The following is a 27,374-nucleotide window of genomic DNA, read 5'->3' as shown; positions in this document are numbered from 1 at the left end:
AGGGGAATGGAAGTTTGTCCTGTATTTCTTTGAAAAGAGAAAAAAACTCTTTCAACAATCAAAATGATCAAACAACCCATTATGATAACCATACAGATTGTTCAGAACACGTGGCTTTAGGGAGATGTAACGTGAGCAACGGGTCAAAGGTGGTAAGTAGACTGTAGCAGCCCCCGTCCCGTTTCAATAAAGGTTGATGGGTCCGGATGTAGATAGCTTTTTTTACTCCCCTCACGGAAAAATCTCCCGTTCAGTGTCCAATGTCTTGTTATGGTCCAATGACGCTGCATGTCCTGAATGTCAGAACTTCGTCTTTCATGCTAAGCCTAATATTCTAGAATTCGCATTCCATGTTTGGATCCATTATGGAAACTTTTCGTCCCTCTACAGGATCAAAGTCGTTTGACCTCCCAAGTGATCCACCAAGACATGGCAGACATAACCGTAGCCTTAACGTCACCTCGACAGAATTCAAGCAGTTAAAGGAATTCGTGGAAAAAACGCCTCCTCACAGCAAGGTCACATCAGAGGATAACAAGCCAGATGAAGCCAAAACATCCCCGCAAAGGAACAAGTTAGCCGATCTCATAGGACAGTTCCAAAGCCCCACAAGTTCACCGAAGGACAAGCCTAAAGCACAGGACAAGACAGACTCAAAACCCCAACAAGGAGACAAACAAACAGCTGCAAGTCGGCGAAAATCAATGGTACTGAGCAAGCCCAATGTGGCACCGCCTCCTCCGCCACAGAGTAAAGATTCTGTAGAGGACAGCACTGTCCAGAGCGCAGTCAAAACAAGCAACACTGTGCCCCCATGCAATAACAAGCCTGAATACAGCACCCCTTTTAAAATGAAAGCACGAAATGCATTAACCCCTCTTACACTTTCACGAGAACACGAGAGCATAGCGTCTCCTGGTGACTATGACGACGTGGCTAATTGGGTAGAAAACGACCCGTGCTCTAAAGACAAGAAGGGACCGCCAGTCTTTCCCAGTGTCGCTACCGGACAGGAACCTCCTCGAGAGGCTGAAAAGGATCGAAGCCTCCAGACACCTGCTGTTCCTCAGGCAACGCAGGAGACGACAGAGCAAGAAGAAAAGAAGTCTGTCTTAGAAAAGGCGAAGATGATGGAACAGCATCTGAGCCCAGGACAACCGTCTAGTGCGCCAGTGACGCCAGAGTTTCAGAGACGGCAAACTGGAAATGATGGTGTCGAGGGCGCCCAAGGCCTTTCGAGACAACGCGAACGCCGACATTCCGAGGTTCCTGCTGCAGGAGCCAAGAAGAAGAAGGCTCCAGCTCCTCCTGTCCCTATGAGGAAGAGATCATCCGTGTTGGACATGATCAATTCTTTTCAGCAAAACGCAACATCGGATCAACACGCGTCACAAACTGATAAACCTAGCAGTCCAGGGAAATCGCCTAGTAGTGACCACGGACCGTCTTCCCCAAAGCTACAGCCAAAGGATAAAAACGACGGTGAGCAACGTAAGCCCAGCGTTACGACTATAGCCTCACAGATTCAGACAAAACTCTTCCCCGAATCACGAAATGTAACAGAAGACAAACTGAAGCAGGAACCCACAAACAGGGCAGACATTAGTCCTGGACAAGAGCACGCCTCTGGAAGTGTGATGACTCGGGCAAAAAATCTTCAGAAGATGATGTCTTCTCCCAACATACTCCTAAACGTCGCAGACAGCGGAGGATCGACAGGTCAAAGTGACGGACGAAAACACCATCACAGCGGTAGCGAGAGTGGGGGTACTGGAAATTACGCTGTCGCTGGGAGCGTGTCAGCTATGGCCGTGGAGCTTCAGAAGAAACTGTCTTCTTCAAGCCAAGATCCAACCCTAACCACGGACAGCACACAGCCCCAAAGGAGCTTCACGGGCATCCAACGCCAACAGTCAAACACGTATGAGGTCATTCCAGCTGAAAGTGCAAGTAACGAGCAGGTGTACATGCCGCTGTTTCCAACCCTGGGGGAAAAACCCAAGCACGACTATTATGCCGTCGACTACAGTCACCTGAAAGACGAGTAAGAGTTTTGTGTTCTTTGCTACAACATTGTCTCGGATTATATTCTTCTGGTAAATAGGGAATAGTTCACATTGAGTAATATACTAGTGCATATTTCTAGTGTATGACAAATTTGCCTAATCTCCAAGCAGACGTTGTGAAGCAAAATTGCTACGTTTTTCTAGATGCCCGGCTCTGTGAGAAACTGCTTCCTTGACAAACCAAAACAGATGTGTAGGAAGCGGATTGTCAAAGCAAAGGCCAGCTAGGAAAACGTGTCCCTACTAACATCTGCTTGGAGACTAGAATTTGGCCGTCCATCCAACTATTTATTTATCGAAGCTATTGCGTTTCTGCATAATTTCCCTCTTCAGAAGGACTGAAGAAGGAAGCACACCAGGGGACATGTACTCTCCGGTCTTTGAAGATGTGAGTTACAAGGTCTGTGACCACTCTATATTTCTTATTGATTCCTCTATATCATCCAGCATTTCTTTATCAAACTACGATCCAGAACCATGCACAATTTATATTAATATTGATTAAAGATTTCAATACGATATTTCCATACACAAAGTAAAGCTTGAAGCTTTTAATCGGTTTGCTGATCCTTGTATCTTGAATGACTTATGCCACGCGACGCATATTTGTATGAATCACCATTTTACAATGTATGGTTTATTCTTTTCATCGTGTCTACAATACGTACTGACATTCAAGAACAGTTTAAGTCACATGTATGGCAGTCGGGCAGGACTTTTAAGTGTTCTTTATTTCACCAGGAGGATGGCACGAAGCCCCCTGCACTTCCACCGAAACCCGCCATGGGTCTGCCCAGAGTCATCGATAGAACGATGACATTGGGGGTAAGCCAAGTGATATCTAATATCTTTCTGCTAGCTTTGAATGCTTTGACCCAGGACTTTGATAGATATGTATTGTTTTTGTTTTTGTTTCAAGAAAAATGCTGGCACAGCCATCAACTCATCTGCTAGATTATGTTATAGCTGTAACGTCATATTCCCATCCGCTCGCCCACATTGTTTGCTGATGTTTGTGTCGTGTTGGTTCCTCCCCGACAGCGCACGTTTCAGCTGTCCCATACAAAGCTCAAACCGCCGACAGACGTGAGCCCGATGGGGTTCCGACCGATTGTTCTCCAGTCCACAAGCGACACGAGGGACGGTCCCGATCCCGAGACTGTCAGGTACTGGAGCCGTAAAGACGTCAAGAAGTGGATAAAGGTAAGCTGTTGATTCTGGACAAACATCCATACTTAATGCATTGTTTTATATTGTATCATGCATTGTTTTAGATGGTATCATGCTATGAATTGTCTAAGTGTCTTATTGACTTATTCAGTGTAATTGTAATGTTGAGTGGTCCGCAACATCAGCTTGTCTGCCTGGCGTTCCACTGTGTATTGTATTGTTGCAATTTCTAATAAAGAAAAAGATCCATGTGACCTTTCTTTGATCATAATTCTCATCACTGTATTTTTGCTACCGGTCACCACAAAACAATGCTCACAAACAATACTAACTTAAGACTTATGTTTCAGTTACAATTGGAATACTGTTAGGCTCGCCCCTATGGCGTCGCCAAAAAGGGGCCCCGCCGGACACTTTCGAACATAACCCCTACGTGGCCCATTGGGACACCTTACGGCTACCGGGATATTGTGGGGCACGACCGGGCCCGGGATGTGTTTTAACTATACCGGGACCCGGTAACAAACACTCTACGTATGATGCTAGGGTCACATTTCCTAACCGGGGCCCGCCCGGGCTGTTTGCGGAAACGAAAAATCAAAGTGTATGTCAATAAATTTGCACAAGCTATGCTCTTATATGATTTTGCGTACATTTTGTCTTTTGGTTGTCTTTTTATATCATAATTTTCGTTCCCAAAGACTGCCCGGCCGGGCTCCGGATTGAAAGTGTGACCCTAGCATTACTACGATCCGTGAGAACACCGAGCTAGATGTACCCCTCGGTATCCGGCAGTCCCCTGGGACAAATTTGAGGCTTCGGCTTAGCTTTCCTCATGACCGTGTGTAACGCTACTGCTGTTCCGACAGTCGTCTTGGCCCGAGCATCTGCAGCCCTTGCGGAAAAAATTCTTCAGTAAGAAGATAAACGGCGAGGCGCTGCTGTCTCTGACGATGTTACGTCTGGAGAGGGACTTCGGCGTGGACAACCCGCAGGACAAACACGTCATCCTGGACAAGATAGGGGAGCTGCGCTTCTTCCACACGGTGGAGAAACTGCCGGATCAGGCGGATGAGGACCTTTTGAATAATGGTAATGGAGCTATTCTATAGTTCTCTTTTCCTGTTTGTTGTTTGGTGGTTTCTTTCTTCTTCAGAGAACATAGAATGAAATGCATGCAAGCATAGAATGCAAAACAGTTCTATGCTTGCATAACTGCACTTCAATCTGCACTTCAATATGGAAGTGTTCAAATGACGGGTGATATCGCTTTTCGTTGTCTGAACTTTGATAAAGTTCCATTTTGAAATTCAATGCAAACGTAAGCCTGATATACATGTATCCAGGGATTGGTTTCCGATCGCACTCAATTGTATCAAACTCCATACCCTGGAATCCAGAGCATATGTACCGGCCCGCGCTCTGATTTACACTGGCCTACCCTTCCGGATCCCCCCGAAGATTTACCCCGCTCCACTATCCGCTAACCACCCAATCTCCGCAGCCGTACAAAGCTCTGAAACGGCTGCTTCAGCCAGGCACTATTGTACTAGAGCGGAGCTTGTTTGGCTAGCGGGAAGTGGGGCGGGGTACGTTGTCGGGCCAGCGGGAGGGTAGGTCCGGGGAAGCTCCGGGCGCGGACCGGTGTAGGTCCGGGGAAGCTCGGTACAATTGCTCTGGATTCCAGGGTACAAACTCCATTGATGTTGCCCATCTGCAGTCCCCATGTATCAGAACTATGAGCTGCTGGTGCAGCAGCAACAGGAGGAGGGAGGGCGGAAGGAGAGAATCATGACCATCTCCCGCGCCCAGGCACCGGTCTTGTGGAGACAGCTCTCCGTGGTAAGCTGGATGAGGTCCTTCCGATTCAAAAGATTGTTGGCAACGCATCCAGGGAGCCAGCCTAGATATGTAATAAGCTTATTCGTAGATTGAAGTACGCATGTGCAGTGTCAAAGGTGAAGGCCCCTGAGACGTAAACAAACCACGTCTTGGCGTTGTTATGCAAATCGAGGCAATGTTGAGACGAGGACTGTTAACAAGCAAGGAGCCTTCACCTTGACACTGCACATGCGTATTCTAATCTACGAATCGGCTTATAGCGAACCTATTGTGTGTAAAATGCAAGAATTCCAGGTATTGAATAGGCATTTCTCTTGGAATGTGCGCACATACGTAGTTTCAACTTTAGGAATCCATTGATGAGATTACATTCCTAGAAATGGAGTCAGCCGCATTTTAAAGAGATCAGGGAGTTGGTATCATGTTCACAAAGGACAGATAGGGTGGTATTACAATTTAACAACATGCACATAATAAATTCTATATAGTAATTTTACATAATGACTTCCAGCGAATCAAACGTTTCGTTAACGTTATTGAGTTAATCTTGATGTAGCTTTTATCAAAATTAACAAAGAACATGTTCTTTCCCAATGTGAGGGTTTAAATGTTACGTTTTAGAAGCATGTCAGCTGTTCTCCCAACTTAACTTCTAATTGGACGGTTGTTGTCGATTATCCAGGTACAAAGGAAGGTTCCGACGAAAGATTTGGATGCCAAAAAGACCAAACTACAAGAGGTACGTAGCAGGTAATGCTATGGTCTTCCAAAGTGGAATTTCCACGCGGACGGATCTTGAGAAATTAATGACCCCAAAATTCTGCAAACGGCTCGATATCTTCATGAATCGCCACAGAAGGCCACAAAAAGATATAAATTTTGCATCTGCGTCATCCTAGTTAGAGCATGACATACCCTTTTTAAGGAAAATGGTTTAACTTAAGTTTACTCTAACACACTAATTCAGATTTGACAAATTGGCCTTCTTCGATTATCTTTCAAACTTTATTGATCAATGAAAATCAGTCTTACATAAAGTCAATCAATCAATCAATCAATCGTGCACGGGCAACTGCTGATTCTAGCGGCTGTAGACATCTCTCTCGATGATGTTCTATACACAGCTAACAATATGATAGCTGTTATAAAATTTGATATGACGGCTATTTTCCCCTTCTTTTTTTTAGGCCAAGTACGAGATCCTAAGTAAGCAGTCGTCCTACATGAAGAGCCTCCAGGTTCTGGCTGATCATTTCGAGGATGACGAGACCCTGACGTTCATCCTCGGTCCGCATTTCCACAGGAGGCTGTTCGCCTACGTCCAGAACATCCTGAAAATCACCATCAGGTAGGTCTGACACTGAGGGAACTTGCAAAACATAGACTATCTTATTGCGGATGGATGTTGTATTTCTAGTTGCATGATAAACTGAAAACCACTTGACACAGAATAACACTCCTTGAACAGTACACTTGCAAAGTTAACCATGGAGTGGACTACTTGATTATGCCATTAATTATTGGACTTAGACACAACCACACTAATGATCGTCCGGAAAAATATACTCTTGGCATGTCAGTTTTCAACGTTTCCAGAGTTATGACCATGTGGAAGAGGAAAAACTACAATATTGATAGTTTGAAATTGTCAACAAAATTTCATGTGATACAAGCAAATGTTGTAAAAAAATGTTTAAAAATGCTAACCATTTTACTCTAGGTAAGTAGATACTTTTCTAGAAAAAAACGCATGGGGCGTTGCAAGCTACCAACTGTTTGGGAAGATGGTCTGAGTCTTTTTTTTAGTTTTAGAGGATTTTCAAAATGAAGCATTCTATAGCTTCTTAACCCTTGTCCTGCTGGAGTTCTATACCAATACACGCCCCCACTGCTGGGGTTCCCAGACACCTTCCAAACAAGGGGTACTAGTTTGATATTGCTCATTTTTAGTTACTTTCCTTTACAGTAACCCCATAAAGGTATATATCATTGGAAAGCTAACATTGTATACTCTCAAGAAATGTTGCACTCATGTACAATTCTGTCTATGATAAGGGTTAATAGCAGCAATAAAACAATAAAACATACTTTTTTCATTAAACTATAATTATACTTTCATATTCTACATCAAAAGTGTGTATTTATTGACTACAAACTATCTGAAGACTGCTGACAACATTAACCTTGCCCATGTGACAAAAAAAATCAGGCAGGTACTGCTACAGGTGAGTTAATGATTGGACATTATCCTTGTTCTAGCAGACGATTGTCGGCCATCTTGAATAAATTAGCCTCGCAAAGGCTTCTGGGATGATGTAATCGGATTGCATAACCCCGAGGTTGACCTCTGACCCCCTAAGTTAGCAGGCATGATATGCAACCCAGATGTGCTGTCCCCTGATGCCACACGCTCAATCTAAAAAAAACCCAATCCGGCATATCCCGGGGGTCGCACAGGGATCATGCAGGTGCAACCAGTTATATGCCGGGTGCCGCGCTACTAGGGAATACTGTCGAACAGGTCACAGTTACGTTGAAGACATCTCTGATTTTCAGAGGATCTGCTCCCAAGGCCTAGAACAAAGGGTCCATATATACTGAGGGCATGGGGCCGTAGCGCCCCTGTTCCCCTTTAAAAAACTTGTTCAGTAGTATAACGCCTGAATTTTTCACTACTTTCCAGCGTGTTCACAGAGATGAAGAAGTCCCTCCACGATGACGTCATGATGACAAACTTCTGCAAGATCCTGTGGGAAAGTTGCAGCCGATACTTCCACGACTACGAGAAGTACTGCCGCTCCATGAGCTACCAGGAGATCCTGCTGAAGAAGCTCAGGTAAGTTAGAAAGATAAAATCAATGACTTACTCCATAGGATTTTGCACTTACGAAAGATCGCCGCACGAACTCAAGCTGAGGGCCTTCTTGTGATAGTCTTGTATCTGTCGTAAGAACGTCTGCTGTATTGTGTTTTACATTCTTGTCAAAGTCAAATGTTGGTTCTGTTACAGGTTACAAGATTGTGCAAGATTTTGTGATCTATTCTGTCCTAGTTTCCTTGTAATGTTTCTTTCTTGAGCTTCTTGATTTGTTTTCAGCCCCCCCCCCCCCCCCCCCCAAAGAGGTTCTGTTGTAGGCTACTGTTTTGAGATGTGTTTCCGTTTCGGCCAGGTTCACAAAATTTTGTCACAATAAAGTTTTGTGACGTCAAATTACCACCAAGTTTTGATTGGATCTAAACTAATAAAGGTTCTGTCACAGGCTGCTGGGCAATGCTTCGACATCAAAATCAAATCAACGGCCTACGATCAATGTTACACGGGTGATACTGCCAGCAGCACCACCATACTGCATACAAGTACTAAACGTACTGTATATATACTAAACAACATGTTAACAAGACTTAACTTTTCCTCCAACACTAAACGACAAACTGGGACTTACCCCAAATTTTCAGTTGACTCCATCAACCCTGTTCACGGAATGACCCGGCTACTGCAGCGTGACGTCAGCGACACGTGATCGCAGTAGTGTTTCATATGTGCCAGATAACTTGTGCCTACCCCCGTCTCTGTTCAAGGTGGGTCTGTGGGCTCTGATGCAGATTGCCTCCTTTACTCCTCTTGCAAAGAAATCCGTGAACAGGGTTGATGGAGTCAACCGAAAATTTGGGGTAAGTCCCAGTGTCTCGTATAGTGTTGGAGGAAAAGTTTAGTCTTGTTAATAATTAATTCTACCAACACGGATGAACTTTCATATAAAACAATATGTGTTGTGTTTATTGCAGTCAGACTGACCAACTGTTCAAGGAACGAATGGAGAAGCTGGAACGAGATCCGTGTTGCCGTGGCAACAACTTCAACTCGTTCCTCGTGATGCCCATGCAACACGTGACCCGCCTTCCTCTGTTGTTAGAGGTAAACAACTTTTGTTGGTCACGAATGTCAATCTGATCATGACGTCATGTAGGTACACTAGTCTGGGAGGAGATTCCCAGGTGTCTTCTCCTGGACTATTGATAGTACTATCCCGTTCCCGTCTACAAAGATTATATCTGTTAGTAGTATGTTCTTCATTGTACAGCAGATCTGACCTGTGGCGACGCTGATATAAGCAAATTACTTGGCACCACTGTGTACTATTTTCTTTTGCATTTTGCAACGAAAAGAAGAGTAATGTTTCTGTAGATACGCTTACTGCCAATCATTAACTAATCAAGCGATACTTGTGATTGGGTTTTGCTAGTAGGGGGGCTCTGGGTAATGGTCATGCCCTTAACATTATACCATCTGTTGATGTCATGTCCAGACTGTGTTGAAGTACGCGAAGTCAGGATCAGACGATGAGAAATGGGCTACTGAGGCACTCAAGGCGAGCAAAGTGGTGAGTCTGCCCGTTAGAGCTCAGAACACTCTTTACCACGTTCGGCAAGGATTTCGCACTCTGCTTTATGTTTTTTGCCAATTCTTCTTTTAAAGAACCTTGATTTCCTTTTGTAGTGGAATCAGCAGACTGTTCGGTATAGTCTCAGAATGATCCTTGTACTTCATCATGCGTTGAAAATTCATTTCTAACTCCATCCAGACTGTTTTCTGACATCTTGGTACTAAGTTATTATCATAAATATAACCATATACTCATTCCTACGTAATACCATTGCTAATACCATACAGATAAAACAGAAATATGTACACCTAACAAAAGATTACACGTTCCCATCTATAGCGTCATCAGTTAACTATAATAAAATGGAACAACTCTGTAGATTCAAGTTTTAAAAAGCAAGAATGTTTCAAGACGAGAGAAGAAGCATATTAACTATCGATAAAGATAATCATAGCATAGTTTCCCTATTACTCTCTTGTATCTAACATTTAGCTCCCATGGGCATGAACATGCAATGAGCTTCATTTTCATTATATCATAAATCATATGAATCATGTCATAAATGTGGCATCGTGTGGCGCAATTGGTAGAGTGTTTCGCCGAGAACCGAGAGGTCCCGGGTTCGAAACCCCGATATGCCCCGATGTTGTGCCCTTCGGAAAGGCACTTTACACGACTTTCCTCACTCCACCCAGGTGTGAATGGGTACCTGACTTCGGTTGGGGAAGGTCGTATTGAGGTCACCTGCTGGCGCCGAATGGCAGCCGCCCAGACCCTTGCGACAGTTCCACAAAGTGCAAGTGTGGAGCAAATATGTATCTGTTCTGTATTATATGATTGTAAACCCTGCAGCAATTCAGCACTGGCTGCCATTGCACGGGTGATTTCTGACCAATAAACCATTATTATTATTATAATCCACTCCAGGCTGTCAAGAGGTGCAACGAAGCGGCTCGCTGCATGGCAGATTCCATGGAGGTTCAGGGTCGACTGGCATTTAACAAAACTAAGGTAAATTCTGCCGTATGGCTGATTTGTATACACACATAATAGAAAAAGGCCGATATCATAATATACCAGCCAACCAGAGACGATGTCCTTCATGTCAAAATAGCGTTGAAGACGAATATCATTTCCTAATGAAATGCCCATCATATACTGTAGATAGACAAAAGTTGATGGATACGATCACATGTAAATCCAGCAAACCCTTGCCAAAGGCAAACACAGACATTTTTAATCTACTCATGTCATGCCCCGACACCATATCTAAGTATTTAGGCCAATACATATGTAGCGCTTTACAAAAGAGAGAATGTATTGTAACAGATAGAAACATTTGATATATCAGTGCGCCATTTATGTCCATATTCTTGTAATCATAGCTCTCAGTATAGAATAGACTAGCTTAGTATTGTATTGATTGCCTTGTTATTGTTGCCATACATTGTGCCATGTACAATTGTCGAGCAATAAAATTCATTCATTCATAAGCCCGTTACTGGACATGACCTATATCTCATTGTTGAATCGCCTGTACGATTGGTGGTACGGAAGCCCTAGATCTGAAAAGTTTCTGGATATAGCCAGTGTCTCTTGGGGTCCCCAAAAAGTCCGAAATGGAACGAAATGGAACGAAATGGAACGAACTAAAACATAATGTAACATTATGTAATGAAATACCAGTAGATAGCGAAATGTAAGGAACGTTGTAACATTAACATTTGTCCGGCATCTTTCGTAAGTGAACCCGAGGGGGGATACATGTACATGATTACGTTAGGTGCAAACATGAAACTTTTTTGTGTTGTATTCCTGGAAAAATACAACCCTTCACTGTTGACGTTTCCATCCAAGGGAGCTGAGGTCGCGTCCCCAGAAAGATGGCTGGAGAAAACCGGGAACGTCACAGAAGTGAAGGAGGGAAAAAACAAATCATCAGTGCAGCTCATCGTGTGCAACGATCTAGTTTTGCTGGCACAAAAGTAAGTATTTTCTTCCTACTTCCTTACAGTTTGAACCTTTGTTTATTCATGAGAAGCTCAAATCGGCTTGCAGGCCGCTTTTCATTGAGGTCATGAGTGAATTAGGGGTCAGATGGAATATAAGATTAACTTACACCATTTTAGTCTTAATAACTCTATCGATATATATCAGTACATATACATAGTACAAAACTGCCGAGTATACTCTCGATACATCATCAACCATACTTGCCTGCTTGAAATGCCATAACTATAAGCTACTTGTATATACTACAAAGTGTCTTGAATTGTAGTTTATTAACCTGAAATTGTTAATTTTGACGTTGACATACTTTGTATCTTATGCAGTTGTTGTACAATTAAGTTATCGTATTATAAAAGCGAGTCGTGATGTAATGAAACCAAGCAGCCAAAGTGATATTTTGAGACTTTCTTGCAAGTGTCTACGATTAATGTTTTATAACATAACATTTATCAATTTCAGAGAGCAGAGGAAGCTTGAAGTTTTAGACTACGCCGCAAGGGGGCTCGTGGAGGTACAGCCGGTAGGGGCTGCCGTGTGTCGCGCCTTCGAGAAGGGCAAGCAGTTGTACCAAGTAACCTTCCGCGCCAACCACGAGGGTAAAACTGTCGAGCGCGTGCTGTACCCGGACTCCAAGTAAGAAAATAGATATTTAAGATCAAGATTACTCGTGCCTAGTACCATCTTACTACTTCTGTGCTCTGTTAGTTAAAGTTAAAATCCTCCCACACCATTATTGATGTATAGGGCGGTGCCCATCTCCGTTTCATAGCCCTGGGCCACACTGTGGTGCAATCACTGTAGCAGGGGGCTAGTCCACTGGCAGTGAAGTGTGTTTAACTTCCATACTGTTTCAGAAGTATGTACCATTTTTGTAAAGTCTTTGGTATGACTCAATGCGCCTCTTGTCCAGAGGTGTCCTACCTGGGGCTTGAACCCCAGTCCTTCTGGTCCAAGTAAGTTGAACCAGATGTGGTGAGAGACAGAATTCGAAGCGCGGACCACTACACCACAGGGACACCCCTCTGTGATCTGTAGTTTTACTTAAGTAAAACATGCCCGCAGAATTTTTTAACCAGATTGTTATGATATCTAATTTGACTATTTCAACCTTTCTTATATCAGGGAGGACAATAAGCTGCTTGAGTTACTGATGGACGTCCCTGTCGAACAGCTGGATGGAGAAGGCCAGGGAAAGTTACCGGGCGTTCATGGTGAGGGTTAGATCAACACTTATCTTGTCCAAATTATTTCTTTTGCTGAGAGGTAACAGACTGAATCTGGGAAAATGTCTCAAAGTCAACTTACCCTCTTTCGATGTTTGCAGCTAGAACGCCCCTGCAGTTCTAAAGGAATTTGCTAAAAGGTCTAAACTTGTGTCACTTAATTGCTACCTGAGCACAAGAGATATCTACAACTCAGCAATAACGACCATATCTTGTCCAAACACGAGATAGAATAGAAATGGAACATATGCTGCAATAGCTAGGGAAAAAAAGCCGCTATTGGTCTAAATTCTAATTAGTTTTTTCATAGACAAAGACCTAACCGCATACCAAATTTTATGACTATCAGTCCTTCCTTAGCTTCTTGATTTATTCTGCTCAATCACAAACAACAATACATACAAACAAACACTTAGCCTATCAAAAAGACTTTCTCAGCGAAGGTAAAAATCAGTATGATGTCGATGACATGGACGTTCAAAGAATTTGCATTGAACTGCATTTGTGCAGAGCTGGTCATTACAAATTCAAATAAACACACGTGTAATGAACAGTTGCTATTCCAACCCTACTAGAATAACAAAATTATTCGATTTTTCTACTATAATTCTTTTGCCTCAGGCGACAAGTTTGCTATCGTTCAACACGAGTGCGACAATCAGCTACCGGATGAAAATATGTCCTTTCTTAAGGATGACGTCGTGAAAGTTGAAGGAACAACTGATGGTTCCGGTAAGTACATGGGCCACATACCTTCTACATTTGAGTCGACAATTTTGGTTCTGATAATTTCAACCATGTAAAGTACACGTCCGATGAGGAAATGCGGATAGTTTGCAATGTATGAAAAGAACCCCGTTATTTTCACCGGTTCACCGGTTTTCATGTATGAACCATATAGTTTCCTTGTATACGTCAATCGTATTGCCAAAGTGTGGCTATAAGTTTCAAAAATCCATATCCAACATTTTGGAGTCCCTCACGTCTATGTTGGTGCCATGTACTAGCGTCCTGTGTCAATGGCTCTCCGAAGTTCACATTATGTGTGTGTGTGTACCGTGTATTAACGCCCTGTGTCTCTGTGTCCTTTGCAGGAGTATGGCTCTATGTGTCCAGAGTTCGTGACGGAAGGGCGGGGATTCTGCCTGAGCGAGTTCTACAGCCCTGCGTGCGAGGAACACCCTAAACGAAATAAGTAACGTTAGGCTCAAAAACTCACTATGCAATGGATAGTGATCTATGCAGCCGCAGTTAGCACGTTGGGTATCATTTCATGATATTTATAGTATACCCAATTTAATTTCAAACCTAAAGGTGATATTTTATTTTCAACAATTATGCGTTTAGGGAGAAGGTAGTCTGCCAATGGTTCGTATCAATATATAAGACATTGAACTGTATTGCATGCTTTATAAGTAATGTATTACGTATGCGTATGATATGCCTATACTATGATGGTATGGTTATGACACTGGGACGAAGTATGACCAAGTATAATCACTTAATTACAATTTATGATATTCTAATATTGCATGTTTGTTAATTTTCACACACGTGGATACTATCAAGGATCTTAGAGAAACTGATTCCCTTCCAATGGTTGTTGGGATGTTTAGGGGGTGGTTCTAGAAATGGACGCCCCAATGCACGACGATGTTCTCATGTCTGTGAACTACGTACTATCCATATGTATTACAAGTATAACGACATCAGGTCATGTTGCTTTGATTTTATGGATGACATCTTATGGGGACTCTAAAACTGATGCGAGCGTGCGAATAAAAAAGTTGCCTTTATTATGAAATCTACGTGGTCAGGAAGGATGAACAAAACTAAACACACAGAGAATTCTACACCGAAATATAGACTCTTCTTTGTTTTTTAAAAACTTCTTTGACTTTGGAATTGACTTTGGCATTCTACGACATCAATAGCTGTTTTCTGGATCATTTTATGATATGTATTTTCTCATTTTGCAGCTGCTTTTTACGATTAACAGCATAGCAATAAACTTTTTTCTTTGGAAACGGACGAAAATTGATGCGCGCACGGATGTCCCCTATAATCAAATCAACCCGGCCTTATCTATTACTTGTTAGAAATGGTGTTCATCTAAATACCGTTTGAACATTTCTTACGAATAATGGAATGTTTCTGTGGAATATGGCAACTGAAACACATTAGATTCCCATTGGGCCCATTTCCACAAGACATATCCCCGAGTGACCCTAAAGCGACCAAAATTGAATTGTGTAACCCTTGATTTCATAATTAGAACATGAGGCAAGATGTAAAAGTATGATTTAAAAGACAACAAAAACACTCAAACGTAAATGATTATTCTTCATCTATGGTGTTCGTTGTGCGATCTTTCAAATTCTAATCACTCGGCGGTCGCAACCTCTGGTGGAAACGAGATGTAAAGCCCCCCTCCCCCCTCTAACTGGAACCGCGGCACGCTGGCAGCGTCGCTGTGGCCGATCGAATTGAAAAAAAAAAACCTCGACATTTCATCGACAATCTTTTAAGCTTTTTGTGCTTTGGTGTCTTTTTGGTCATACCTGTACGTTTTGAATGATATTCCCATTATAAAGTTAAGGGTAACACAAATCCAGTTTAGGACGGAGCGACGCCGCCAGCGTGCCGCGGGTCCAGTGAGAGGGGAGCTTAAACAAGAACACATACGAGCACGAGAAGACATTAATATTGTGTATTATTCAGCTTGGTGAAAAATGGGTGACATTTTGTAACCATATTTTTCTGGATTAAAAGTATATACCTTTCCTTACATTCTCATTTTTACATCACAATCTATGGCAAACATTTGTACAAACAGCAACATCAGTCATCGTCCAGATCAATTTTTTCAACGTGTAGCCTAGCAACAAAGGTTTCTTTTCCTTCAACATTAATTGCTTTAAAACTGTATAATATAAAAGCGTTAAGACAGCTGTGATCTGAAAACATATTTCACATTTCCAGTGAATAAGTATAAAATGGTATAAAGTATGGTCCCCTTTAAGGCCAACACTTTGCATAATCACTCAAAACTATCACACATTAATATTTCAAATTTAAATTGGCACCGGAAACACAAATGTACAAATAAGGCACTGATACCATATAACTTTGTTCTTTGTACACAAAATCTCTAATATCATCTGGCGCAACTACTTTATTGTTCTCATGCAAGACGCTAAACCGAAAATGAAATTAGCCATTTTAGTGCGAATGGTTATGTTGTATGGAAAAATACCGACATGGCAAATAAATTATATAAAACGTTTGAGCAGCATTTTCAGTTTCTAAAACAAATGTTAGGTTCGCTAATTGTTCTTAGACCTAGTACATCAGCACATACAAACAATTCCGAGAATAATTTCATCAGGTTGGTAGATCACAGGATATCGGAGTTTTTCTCCAGTTAGAAATGTCTGACCGTTTCAAAATTTTATCCAGTTGCTTTAGTAACTATTTTTGGCGTATGAGGAAGGTGTCTAATAGACATCGAAAGGTAAGATAAGCAGGTGAGATATATTACTGGCTGTGTAAAGGAAAGCTCCAATATCCAACAAACAAACACTGTACATTGTATGCAACAGACTCATCTGACTGCCACAACGTGCCGTCTACTAATGCCCCTGCCTCATGACTAAGAAGAAGCATAGTACAACAGCAGCCATGTTCACCCACAGACTGAGCCACGTCTGTCCCAGGGAGGAGGGTTGGCCACCCCGGTACCCCTTGTGCCGATCGTCACATTCATAGTTCGCCGTGAGAGAGTAGTTTGTGTAGGCCGAACCTAAAAGAGAACAGCGGTAACATCTCACCATCAGCGTCATAAAATCACCACTAAAATGTATAAGTGATTGGTTTTATTTCATTGAAAATATCACAGTTTCGCATTGCGCGGGAATCGAACTGGGAATACAATTGATTGACACATTTGCAGTTTTTTTAACTTTATACTGATATTTACAATCAACTATACTTATTTACGACATTTTCAAGTCTTTGAAACAATTGTAGGGACAGAATTCTTGACTTAGGCATTTCGAGTATATACAGGTAAAAAAACAATAAAGAAAAATCTCATATATACTATACTTGATACTGTTTGATACTTATTTTCGTTTACAGTAGCTAATCACTTCCATCACTATGAGAATAGAAATTGACAGTACATATTTCAATTGTAAAGTAGATTAATGATAATGGCTTAGCTTGGGAAACGCTCGACGTAGAATAAAATGGCCGTGTTTGAGGAGATCCACACCTCGAGCACGTTGAAGGACCAATTGCACTTATCGATAAGAGTAGGGACTCCATCTCTATGTGAGTGAATTAAACCTTACAGCCCTACCTTATGCAACTTGTGCCTACTGTACAAAAACTGGGGAGTTACGCCTCAAGGCCATGCGAAACAAATAATGAATGAATGAAGACCATTGTTGCACATTTTTGTCACACTGGGCTAAGTACAGAACATCAGGAAAAACAGATAACGTTACAGCTGACAAATACAAAATAAAACTATCTATTATAAGATAAATTCAACATCTCCTTTTCAGTTAGTGTAGAGATAAAAGAACAGATATGTGTATGTAACTTACCAATGACGGTTTTCACGGATGTGTCTTTACAAGGCTGGACTGTGTCCAGAACTGCCGTGACGCATTTCAGGAACTGCTCGTACTCACTGTACAGGGGAAGTAGAAAACAACCAAATTTAGTTGTTGCATCAATTGGGTCTTTTCGATCAAGCTAAAAGTCCGTAAGTTTTGTTATTGAAACAAAGGAGGCCTATTGCTTAAGGTAGGTTGTACATATCAAATTACAGTCTAATCCACAATAGTCAACATTTTTAAATGGTTATTCAGGTATTGAATTTTTGAGAATGACTGCATCTTAGGTTCATCACTAAAATACATCGATATTTATTGAAAACATGGTGATACCAGGCCAGTGAGCGTGGATTTTTGAGAGAATGAATGAATGATTTGAATAATTTTGCACAACAATTGCAACGGTGACAATTTATGGAGACACAGAAGAAAATATCATGAGATAAAATTTTAAGATCAAGTGCAAGATATTCTATTGCAGTTAAAAATAGTTTTAAGGTGTCCTGTTACTGACTTGCAGAAGATCTCCTCTGCGACGTTGTCCTTCATGTTGTTGGTGTAGTTGACGTAGACTGTATCCATCGCGCTGACGCAGCCTTCTATCACCGTCTGATTCTGCCGTGTGAGAGACTGCACACAGTACCGGCTCCGGTTCTTCAGGGCCACGTCTGTCACTGTGATAAAAAAAGAGAGATCTTCAGACTAGACAAAATTTCATGTGAGTGTTACATCGAAGTATTTTGCTTCACTACTAATTATGTTTGCATGTTACCGGTGGTTTGCAGATAAAACTATGTACTTTTACACATTTTCGAACTTACAATATTCATTGAATAAAAATACTCTTTTTACACCAGTGCTATGGAGGAAGCTCTCAGGATTGGTTCGAGCGGGAGCTCGATCTAAGTAAAGTAAGTTTTTACACAACCAAGAGATTTATTCCACCGACGTTTCGGTGACCATCTGTCACCTTCTTCAAGGTAATTCTGACTGGTTCACATAGTAATACAGCACAGGTTACCTGAAGAAGGTGACAGATGGTCACCGAAACGTCGGTGGAATAAATCACTTGGTTGTGTAAAAAGAGTCTTTTTATTCAGTGACTTACCAACCTGATGAAACTATTCACAGTTGCAATATTCATTTTTGAAAATTGTCATCAACACTGAGAGCAACAATGTCGTAACAGGATTCTATCGTTTCCTGGTAAGAACTTTATCTAGCACCTTGGTGACGACTTAGTCCAGGCTAGTGTTGAAAAATCGTGTTGTCAGTGGCTGATTGGACCTCCTTTCTAGGGGCATGAGGAGTGAGAGGGCTGGTAGAAGCATGCTTAATCAAACTTCCGAAAGTAATTTCATCAGGTTGGTAGAATATAGGATATAGGAGATTCTTTTTTTTTCACGACCAGTAATTCTCACCTGCTAACGTTTCGATGTCTGTCAGACACCTTCTTCAGAGACTGGACACCGAAACGTTAGCAGGTGAGAATTACTGACTGTGAAAAAACGAATCTCCTATGTCCTATGCTTAATCAAAGTTATTACAAATCGACGGAAAGGTGTTTACGGCAGAAGGGGTCCTTGTCGTCGGTGTTGAGGTAAAGCAATCCCGCGCCGCCATGTTTGTCCGCGTGGAACCCCATGACGGAACAACTGCCGTCACAGTCGCTGCAGTCTCCCGCCTCGTAGTCGTCCCAGCTGTGCGAACATGCGGACATTTGTATGGTACGATTAACAAAATAACATACTTTATTGCAAGTTCATGCCCGAAGGCTAATTGCAGACAAACAAGTACATGGATATACATGGGAATCGACATAGTTTTCTAGTCTACTGTGAAAGTTCTATGTTAACTAAGGTTGACTATGGTTGGGTTTGACTACTTCTTTTTTGAAGGCAATGGAAAATGAAGAGACCCACGTTTTGTATCGTAAGTGGGTTGGTTGATTTTAGTAGTAAGATTGATTTTTGTAAGTTAGTCAAATTGTGAAAGCTAGGGGAATTGACGGAAGCTGTTTTATATAATTCGCTTCTTTCGGCGTCATATAGAGGACATTGGCAAATAAACTGTATGTCATTTTCCACTGCGTTCATTGTGCAAAACTTAAACAGGTATCTTTTGTCAAGAAAGGTTTGTACAAGCGCATATGAGATGTGTATCTGTCCATAGACCTATAGTGAGTAATATGGACGAGTTCATGATTTCTTATCCACTTGGACAAACCTTCGAAAATATCACATTTTCATTATTAACGTTACAATAAAACGAGAAGAATCCTAAACTGTACATGTAATGAACGTTCTGCACACGAACGGTCTTCCTTCAATAACCATTCATTCAATTGATTTATAACTACGTTATTCAATGATTCTCTCCGCGATACAAAGCATAAGTAACAAACTTGTTTTAATCTACACAATGATCGTATGAGTGGCAAGGGACGCGACCTTGCTACGATTAATACTTGCACGCATGCTAAGTTGATTATCTTGAACAGAAAGAGAATACCAGCTTTTTGCTTTTTACAAACCATCACAAATGTGTAGTGAGAAAAAAGGGCGGTGCCATCCTCACCTAGAGCAGGGGTACGCCGTGAACTGGCACGGAGAGTTGATGGACTCGGTAAACAGTTCTATGGCTCTGGTGTGGCTGCAGCTGAAGGCGTTCTTAGCCGCTACATCAGGGGGAAACAAGGTAAGGAAATGTGAACTTCTTAAAGGGCATGTATGGTTTAATTACGACCACTGTGTTCTGTATGTGTCTACAGACTAATGCAAACCTTACAACATACATTTATACATCCCATACGATAGAAAAATTCAACTACATGTACATTCTAGGGGGAGATAACCCTTACTCTGTAAAATAGGTAAATATATCAAAGAAAGTCTAGACCTTAGAACCAATTGTATAAATGATACGTTGGACTCAACATATTGATTCACATAGATCTATTCATATAGATTGATGTATACGTTAATTCATTTGTATCAACTTGACTTTTTATATGTACAGATGTTATAGACCTTACGAAAGTCGCTGTACTTTTGTTGTGTAAAAAAAGATTTTCTTATAACTCTGTGTGTGGGACTTTATCTATATCCACGTGTACATATAACGCTTCATGTGTCTGAGCTATCGAAACAAAGCTAGAATTTATTATAACATCAATGATAACCACCACAGGCAACGTTATCACCTTTCGACTCAAATCTCCAAACGAAGGAATGAATTATACAGCTCTTACGATGCGCTAATCAAATTACTCTGTCAATGTAATGAGATTGTAGATTGGCGTCTAAAAGATTACAAGAGCACATCACAGTCTCTCACCCTGAAACCCGTCTGTCACGAGCCCCTCCGCGATCACTCCGATCTTAGAGATGATGCTCTCCGCGCCACATCCGGGCTGCCGCGCACCGCCTTCTGGGTAAAAGTCGACATCACCCACCGGCTGGTCAAGCCCAAGGCCTGCCGGGAAAGAAAGGCACGGAATCGTCAACTCAACACTAATCTTTATTGTCGGGGGAATTCTACATCTTCATGCGACATGATATTGATATCGGCGTTAGTATGATACGTATACTTAAAAATAAAGTGATGCTTCATGACTTAATTTCAAATAAACAGTTTTGAGTTTTGACAAGCAGACAGTTTTTGATCAACAAAACATAATGAATTAATGACATCCTTTCAAGTAAGATGTTATGTATAAAGTTATGTAAGGTCTGAAGCTATTTTTACCACTTTTAAAGGAAACCCAACCAATATTAGGGCCCGAAAACCGGATTTTGAACGTCAATCTATTTAGCCATTTCTATACATGATTAGTTCAAACAACACTATCACAATGTATAATAACGTCCATGATGCAAAACTACTACGTTGTTGTGATGTGAGAACTCATGACTGAAAATTGTGTCCGGAGGTTTTGTAGGCTCGCGAAATGTCATTACCATAAAAAATTTGGGCCCAAATATTGCTTTGGTTGCCTTTAATTTCAAACCTTTTTTGTAGGCTCACGAAATTAAGTTATTACGCAAATGTGATAAACAATGTTGATAAATGTCATTACCATAAAAAATTTGGGCCCAAATATGGCTTTGGTTGCCTTTAGTGTTAGACCTTTTTGTAGGCACGCGAAATTAAGTTATAACGCAAATGTGATAAACAATGTTAGTAAATGTCACCACCATAGAAAATTTGGGCCCAAATATTGCTTTGGTTGCCTTTAATGTCAGACCTTTTTGTAGGCTCACGAAATTAAGTTATTACGCAAATGTGACAAACCATGTTGATAAATGTCACCACCATAAAAAATTTGGGCCCAAATATTGCTTTGGTTGCCTTTAATGTCAGACCTTTTTTGTAGGCTCACGAAATCAAGTCATTACGCAAATGTGATAAACAATGTTAATAAATATCACCACCATAAAAAATTTGGGCCCAAATATTGCTTTGGTTGCCTTTAATGTCAGACCTTGTTTGTAGGCTCACGAAATTAAGTTATTACGCAAATGTGATAAACAATGTTAGTAAATGTTACCACCATAAAAAAATTGGGCCCAAATATGGCTTTGGTTGCCTTTAATGTCAGACCTTTTTTGTAGGCTCGCGAAATCAAGTCATTACGCAAATGAGATAAACAATGTAAATGAATGTCACCACCATAAAAAATTTGGGCCCAAATATTGCTTTGGTTGCCTTTAATGTCAGACCTTTTTTGTAGGCTCACGAAATCAAGTCATTACGCAAATGTGATAAACAATGTTAGTAAATGTTACCACCATAAAAAATTTGGGCCCAAATATTGCTTTGGTTGCCTTTAATGTCAGACCTTTTTTGTAGGCTCGTGAAATTAAATTATTACGCAAATGTGACAAACAATGTTGATAAATGTCACCACCATAAAAAATTTGGGCCCAAATATTGCTTTGGTTGCCTTTAATGTCAGACCTTTTTTGTAGGCTCACGAGATCAAGTCATTACGCAAATGTGATAAACAATGTTAATAAATATCACCACCATAAAAAATTTGGGCCCAAATATTGCTTTGGTTGCCTTTAATGTCAGACCCACCTAGGGTGAGAATACTGGAGCCGTCAGTGTGGATGATGTCCACGAAAGCTGCGTCGGCTGGGTCGATCCTCACTAGCGGGTCCGTGTGCTCAAACAGCGGCTCCGCGGGATCCAGACCTGGTGGGAATTTTGTGAATAAGGGTGTCAAGGTCGCAGACCACAGTATTTCACCACTTCAAGGTTCAAGCTACAAAATATATGAAAATGAGCTTAAATTTGCCGGCTCGTTCTCTTTTAAAAGCCACTTTGATATGAACCCCAGCGGAGGTCATCATACTGCAGCCAACGCACAGTAGTCGGGCGGTATCAATATTCAGGCGCGAATCCAAGCCGACCGAAAAAACATCGTAATCCAACTCATTTACACTCAAACCTGACGTATACCTCAACCATTCACCGCAGTTTCAGCCTCGCTAACGTGCACAGAAGAAAAACTATGGCCTTTTCAAGCAATGTGACGCACTACTTTATACCCGAACTACTATTGGGAAATACTGTGTTCTGCGACCCCCTTGGCATGCAAAAAGTTGCACCGAGAAATTATAGCTTGCAGGTGTACAAGTTGAACTAATTTTGATACATCGTTACGTCCTTACACGATTCAAACTAAGTAATTACGTCTTTATGTGACTTCGATCAATCAACCAACTCAGGAGCCAAGAAATAAACAAATCAGTCAGTCCCGGTAAATTTCTTTGTGTTGTCTTTTTTAAAAGGACCTAAAATAGTGTGTAAGACTTTGTCATGTAGTATACACATGTATGACATGAAGTTACCTGTGATCCTTCCCAGACTGCCCAGTCCATGTCCCACGTATCCCGCGGTGTGCGCGCCCAGACTGTGCCCGATAATGTGCATCTCAGTCCAGTCCGCTCGAGTCTGCACATCATAGACACAAAGTGACAATTTTGCGTTGTTGTTTTTCGCTAATCTTTGAGCTAATGGCTAGACGCAAAAAGGCAGTCCGTACGTACAAAGTGACTACACTACATATTATATAGTATTAATGAATTTAGAATCATTCGCTGATATTTTTTTACAAACTTTGACACTATAATGATTTTCTAGAATACATTTTCTGAGTTGAAAAGAATAAAATAGAATAGAATAGAATAGAATAGGTAGGGTGGAGTGGAGTGGAGTGGAGTGGAGTGGAGTGGAGTGGAGTGGAGTGGAGTAGAGTAGAGTAGAGTAGAGTAGCGTAGAGTAGAGTAGAGTAGAGTAGAGTAGAGTAGAGTAGAGTAGAGTAGAGTAGAGTAGGGTAGAGTAGAGTAGAGTAGAGTAGAAGAGAAGAGAAGAGAATAGAATAAGAATGACAGAATAGAATATGTTTTATGTAGTTCTGGTATTCCATGTGCTTACCCGGTTGTTGAGGTACCGGATGAGTCTCTCAGTCTCGGCGGCCACGACGCGGGTGTTGGCGGCCGCCTGTGTGTAGGGCAGGCTAGCTCCGTCCTTCCAGTCAACAACGATCACGTTGTAGTCACCCTGATCAGAAATAAGAATTTAGGCCGGACGTAAAGCCCGGATATTAATTTGTTTGGCCTATGAGGCTTCCCACTTTGAAGAGCAGGGGTTGAATAAATTACCACAGCGTCCCTTGGCCGGAACGGCCAATCAGCGTTCGACAAAAACCACGCGTTCAGCTAGGGACTTCCCCCCGTAGTTTCTGAGAAACAAGAAATTTTCTCCCTGCTCTGTTTCAGCGGCGGCCGAGAAGGTAGGCATAAATTCATTTTCTTGAAAAGAAAAAAAGTTACGTCAAATCTCTACATTTTTCATCCTTTCGGTTTCCTATTACTAGAATGGTGAATGCAAATCTGTGACAAATTTTGTGTCTTAATAAACATTTCTTATAAATTGTTGCTAGTTCAAGTGGTCTGGTGATGCAATAACTCGGTGCCAAAAAACTAGAAATATGATAGAAACTTGATTTTAAAAAGTATGGATTTTAACTGTGCAAAGTTTTTCGAAATGTCTTGAGTAATGATATTGTGATTATTGGAATTGTATCAAGCTTGTATGTAGAAACACATTTGTACTAAGAACGGAATTCGGATTATGTTGCAACATAACCCGCGAGTTTCTTACTGAATGAAATCATCATCATCATCATCATCATCATCATCATCATAGTGTATATCGCGCAAATGTAATGATTTTTTTTCGGAAAAACAACAAATTTGTCTGGAGCAAACGTTCCTCATCACCAACTACTTTTCCTAAGTCCTTTGAGTGGTTGCTGAAACCAAGTTTGACTGTGATTAAAAAGCTTCAGTAGAACATTTGTCTTCCCAGATAAAGGTCTAACATTCAACGCAACTTTCATACTGCCTGAATAACGTTAACTGTCTTAGTGACTGCCATTTCTAAGGTTTAGAATGTTGATTGTCCTCACCTCCAAAAGAAGTTCATTTGTCAAGTTGTAAACCCACGGTCGGTGCCCGTTGTTCTGGAAACCATGTATGATGAATTTTGTCTTGCTCCCTCCGTTAAAGGTGGACTGTTCCAGAAGATCGTCCCTTTCGGCCAACAGTGTCTTCCTCTCCCGTGTTGTCGGGTTTTCTCGGGTGAAGAGCCCGAAAGTCGTACCCACATTTGCTGGGCTTTGAGGCAGGAGCGATAGGGGGCGCTGTGCACTAAAGAATGGCGCAGCGTTGGAGAAGCAGCCGAGGCCGTTGTAACATACTTCAAGGCCTTCCGCACCTAAAGAATGACGAAAATATCGTCTTACATGTTACTACTGAGACAAAAAAACTACAGGAGACAAAGATTAACTCCTGGTGTAGGTATATTGTGTAACATGGGATAATCCAATCAACATTTGCTGGATAACGTTACATTCACGTGACAAAAACTTGACAAAGAACTACACTTCTGCCTAGCTCGCACGTTTTGATGTTTTTGACATAAAGACATAGTAAATTGCACAATTTGGTTAGTCTTTGCAGCACAACTCTCACTGCCCAGTGCTCTGTGGAGCCTGACCCAGGCCGGATTGAAGCTGAATACCCCGCTAAGTGAGTTATACAATGAACCAGTACTTGTAACCGGTAGTATCGAGAACTAACCCTTTCACATCCGGTCTGCTGGATCACATATCAGGCCTTGTTCGACACTGTAGTTCTGTAACATGTAGGAACTCTAACACCGAGTTCCTAACACATAGCAGCATGTAGTATCAGATAATGCGACCCAAGGCAGATGGCAAAGATCTCCCACTTGTGACGTAACGTTATATATACTAGTATATATCGATAATCATCTTATAGTTATACGTAGCTAGGGCAACCCAACATTCCCTATACCGTAGTGTAAACTGACAATATGCTCTGAATAGCTCTGCTTTCTAACTATTATCAGACCGTATCTAAATACTTCCTATGACCAGTATTTCTACGTCGTCTAGATGCTTATCAGAGTAGACTCCTTTGCTGCATGCCTTCTTGGCGGCGGCGACGTTTATCGCCAATTCCCCCCCCCCCCCCCCCACACACACACACACACGCGCGCACACACACACAAAATAAATCGTCCTACATCGGTCCATAGACATGAACATGTAACGTGATATATTGGTGAAATCCAGGTCATTCAATGATTGTAATTCGGCCATTTCAGGCGAGGCATGGTTCAACGAACGGGTCGCTGCGTTGCCAACACTAGCCTCGTTGGTGGAACGTTATAGACAGTCTGTGAGTCAGAATCGATACATCTATCTTTGATCAGCCTGGCTAGCTTTCTCGGAAAGTGACATAGCGAAGCTTCAGGAAGTCTCTACCAAACTCCGTAGGACATGCCTACGTGCAAATCTACGGCCGGCTCTCGTAATATAATCATTTGGACATTTTTTTTCCCTTCAGGGAGGCTCAAGTTAGTCCTGTATGTAACGTTAGAGACTAGCTTGAGGTGCGGACTTTAGAAACCACGTTCTTTGTTAGTGTTACAACACAAACACAAGTATGTGTGCCCATTGTATGCACGGTGCTGTATCATTACTTTGGTTTGGACGGAAACATAACCCGGCTTAGGTTGATCATTTATATGCCATGGCGGCCACAGAGTACCTGTCCCACGGTCATAATACTAATAGAGCCTGGCGTAGAACGGGGCTTGTCGACAAGTACGGACTTCCTTTATCCTTCTGACATTAGGGAAGGACACAGGATGTTTCACCCGAGACACGCGTTTTCATTTCCTTGTTCCGTTCCGACACTGAGCTCGAGGTTCAACGGATATGTGCGTCGTAGCGAGTGGAGAAAACTACCAGTATTCATACGGACCTGTTTTCACTGCGTTTCTTGACTTCAATCGGGAGAAATCTTGCGGGAGTTTACATATACTGGTAGTTTGGTATCCAGCCTTAGTACAGTATGATTAAATAGTCGGGTTACCATAACATACTTGTAAACGGAGCAGATCAAATTGCCCGCCCATATTTCTGTCACGCGTTCGTGGCCAAAATAGCTATCTATGGATCTATGCATCTGTTCCCGTCTCTCTATCGAGGCTTTGGCCTTATATACCTTATACATACATCCACACAGAATAAAATCAATGGGTAGGTGGGTGGGTGGGCACCTCTACAACCGTTCATATCGCCCTTCCCAGGTCAGGCGTCAGTACTGAATCCACGGCGGCCTGCTAGCATGCTGTGTGTTCAAACTCTAGCCCTGTATTTCACATGTGATTAAATATGAAATATGTAGAATACTGGTAGATATTGACGAAAATACATACACACAGACAAAATAAGAAATTACTCGATACCCACCTGGATAGAAGGTAAGAAGCGACACCAGCAGGTATAGAGGTAGAACCGTCGACATGTTGATTCTCACAGGTACGCCTCAAGTCAACGGCGACAATCACTGATCCTGAATTTTGAGCGAGTTGGGCTAGCTGACGTAAATGGAACGTACCATCTGTAGGTGCCAAGGAGGGGGGAGGGTATTTACCACTCGCAAAAAA

At 41.8% G+C, this 27,374-nt stretch overlaps 2 protein-coding genes across 2 annotated transcripts in view; one reads left to right on the top strand and one right to left on the bottom strand.

Annotated features, from left to right (window-relative positions):
* Window positions 1–15,479, top strand: part of LOC136429475 (rho guanine nucleotide exchange factor 5-like) — a 20,019-nt gene extending 4,540 nt beyond the window's left edge. The window contains exons 3-19 of the mRNA XM_066419307.1: window positions 391–2,044; window positions 2,400–2,454; window positions 2,808–2,891; window positions 3,108–3,269; window positions 4,106–4,328; window positions 4,957–5,078; window positions 5,761–5,817; window positions 6,266–6,426; window positions 7,762–7,914; window positions 8,865–8,994; window positions 9,386–9,460; window positions 10,391–10,474; window positions 11,321–11,448; window positions 11,933–12,106; window positions 12,596–12,684; window positions 13,318–13,428; window positions 13,791–15,479. Of these exons, the coding sequence (XP_066275404.1) occupies window positions 391–2,044; window positions 2,400–2,454; window positions 2,808–2,891; window positions 3,108–3,269; window positions 4,106–4,328; window positions 4,957–5,078; window positions 5,761–5,817; window positions 6,266–6,426; window positions 7,762–7,914; window positions 8,865–8,994; window positions 9,386–9,460; window positions 10,391–10,474; window positions 11,321–11,448; window positions 11,933–12,106; window positions 12,596–12,684; window positions 13,318–13,428; window positions 13,791–13,882 (3,554 nt within the window). The 3' untranslated portion in view covers window positions 13,883–15,479. The remainder of the gene's footprint in view (window positions 1–390; window positions 2,045–2,399; window positions 2,455–2,807; window positions 2,892–3,107; window positions 3,270–4,105; window positions 4,329–4,956; window positions 5,079–5,760; window positions 5,818–6,265; window positions 6,427–7,761; window positions 7,915–8,864; window positions 8,995–9,385; window positions 9,461–10,390; window positions 10,475–11,320; window positions 11,449–11,932; window positions 12,107–12,595; window positions 12,685–13,317; window positions 13,429–13,790) is intronic.
* LOC136431235 (pancreatic triacylglycerol lipase-like) lies at window positions 15,393–27,374 on the bottom strand. Its single transcript, XM_066422556.1, has 11 exons — window positions 27,178–27,374; window positions 24,802–25,109; window positions 23,766–23,891; window positions 23,180–23,282; window positions 22,404–22,520; window positions 20,658–20,795; window positions 19,899–19,998; window positions 18,891–19,021; window positions 17,836–17,995; window positions 17,310–17,395; window positions 15,393–16,498 (listed from the first exon to the last, which is right to left on the bottom strand). Exons 1-11 carry the CDS (start codon window positions 27,230–27,232, stop codon window positions 16,329–16,331), a joined length of 1,494 nt encoding a protein of 497 aa, XP_066278653.1. The 5' UTR covers window positions 27,233–27,374; the 3' UTR covers window positions 15,393–16,328.

Source organism: Branchiostoma lanceolatum, chromosome 3 (assembly GCF_035083965.1).
Source record: "Branchiostoma lanceolatum isolate klBraLanc5 chromosome 3, klBraLanc5.hap2, whole genome shotgun sequence".
Lineage (NCBI taxonomy): Eukaryota > Metazoa > Chordata > Leptocardii > Amphioxiformes > Branchiostomatidae > Branchiostoma > Branchiostoma lanceolatum.
This window is presented reverse-complemented; position numbering and strand designations above follow the sequence as displayed.

What these genes read in the sequence shown, in the direction of transcription:
- LOC136431235 (XM_066422556.1), bottom strand. Translation starts at nt 27,232, where the DNA reads ATGTCGACGGTTCTACCTCTATACCTGCTGGTGTCGCTTCTTACCTTC. An exon ending in GCTTCTTACCTTCTATCCAG is followed by an intron (nt 25,110 to 27,177) that starts GTGGGTATCGAG and finishes GTCATTCTTTAG; the next exon opens with GTGCGGAAGGCCTTGAAGTA. An exon ending in ATCCGTGAAAACCGTCATTG is followed by an intron (nt 16,499 to 17,309) that starts GTAAGTTACATA and finishes GTTCTCTTTTAG; the next exon opens with GTTCGGCCTACACAAACTAC.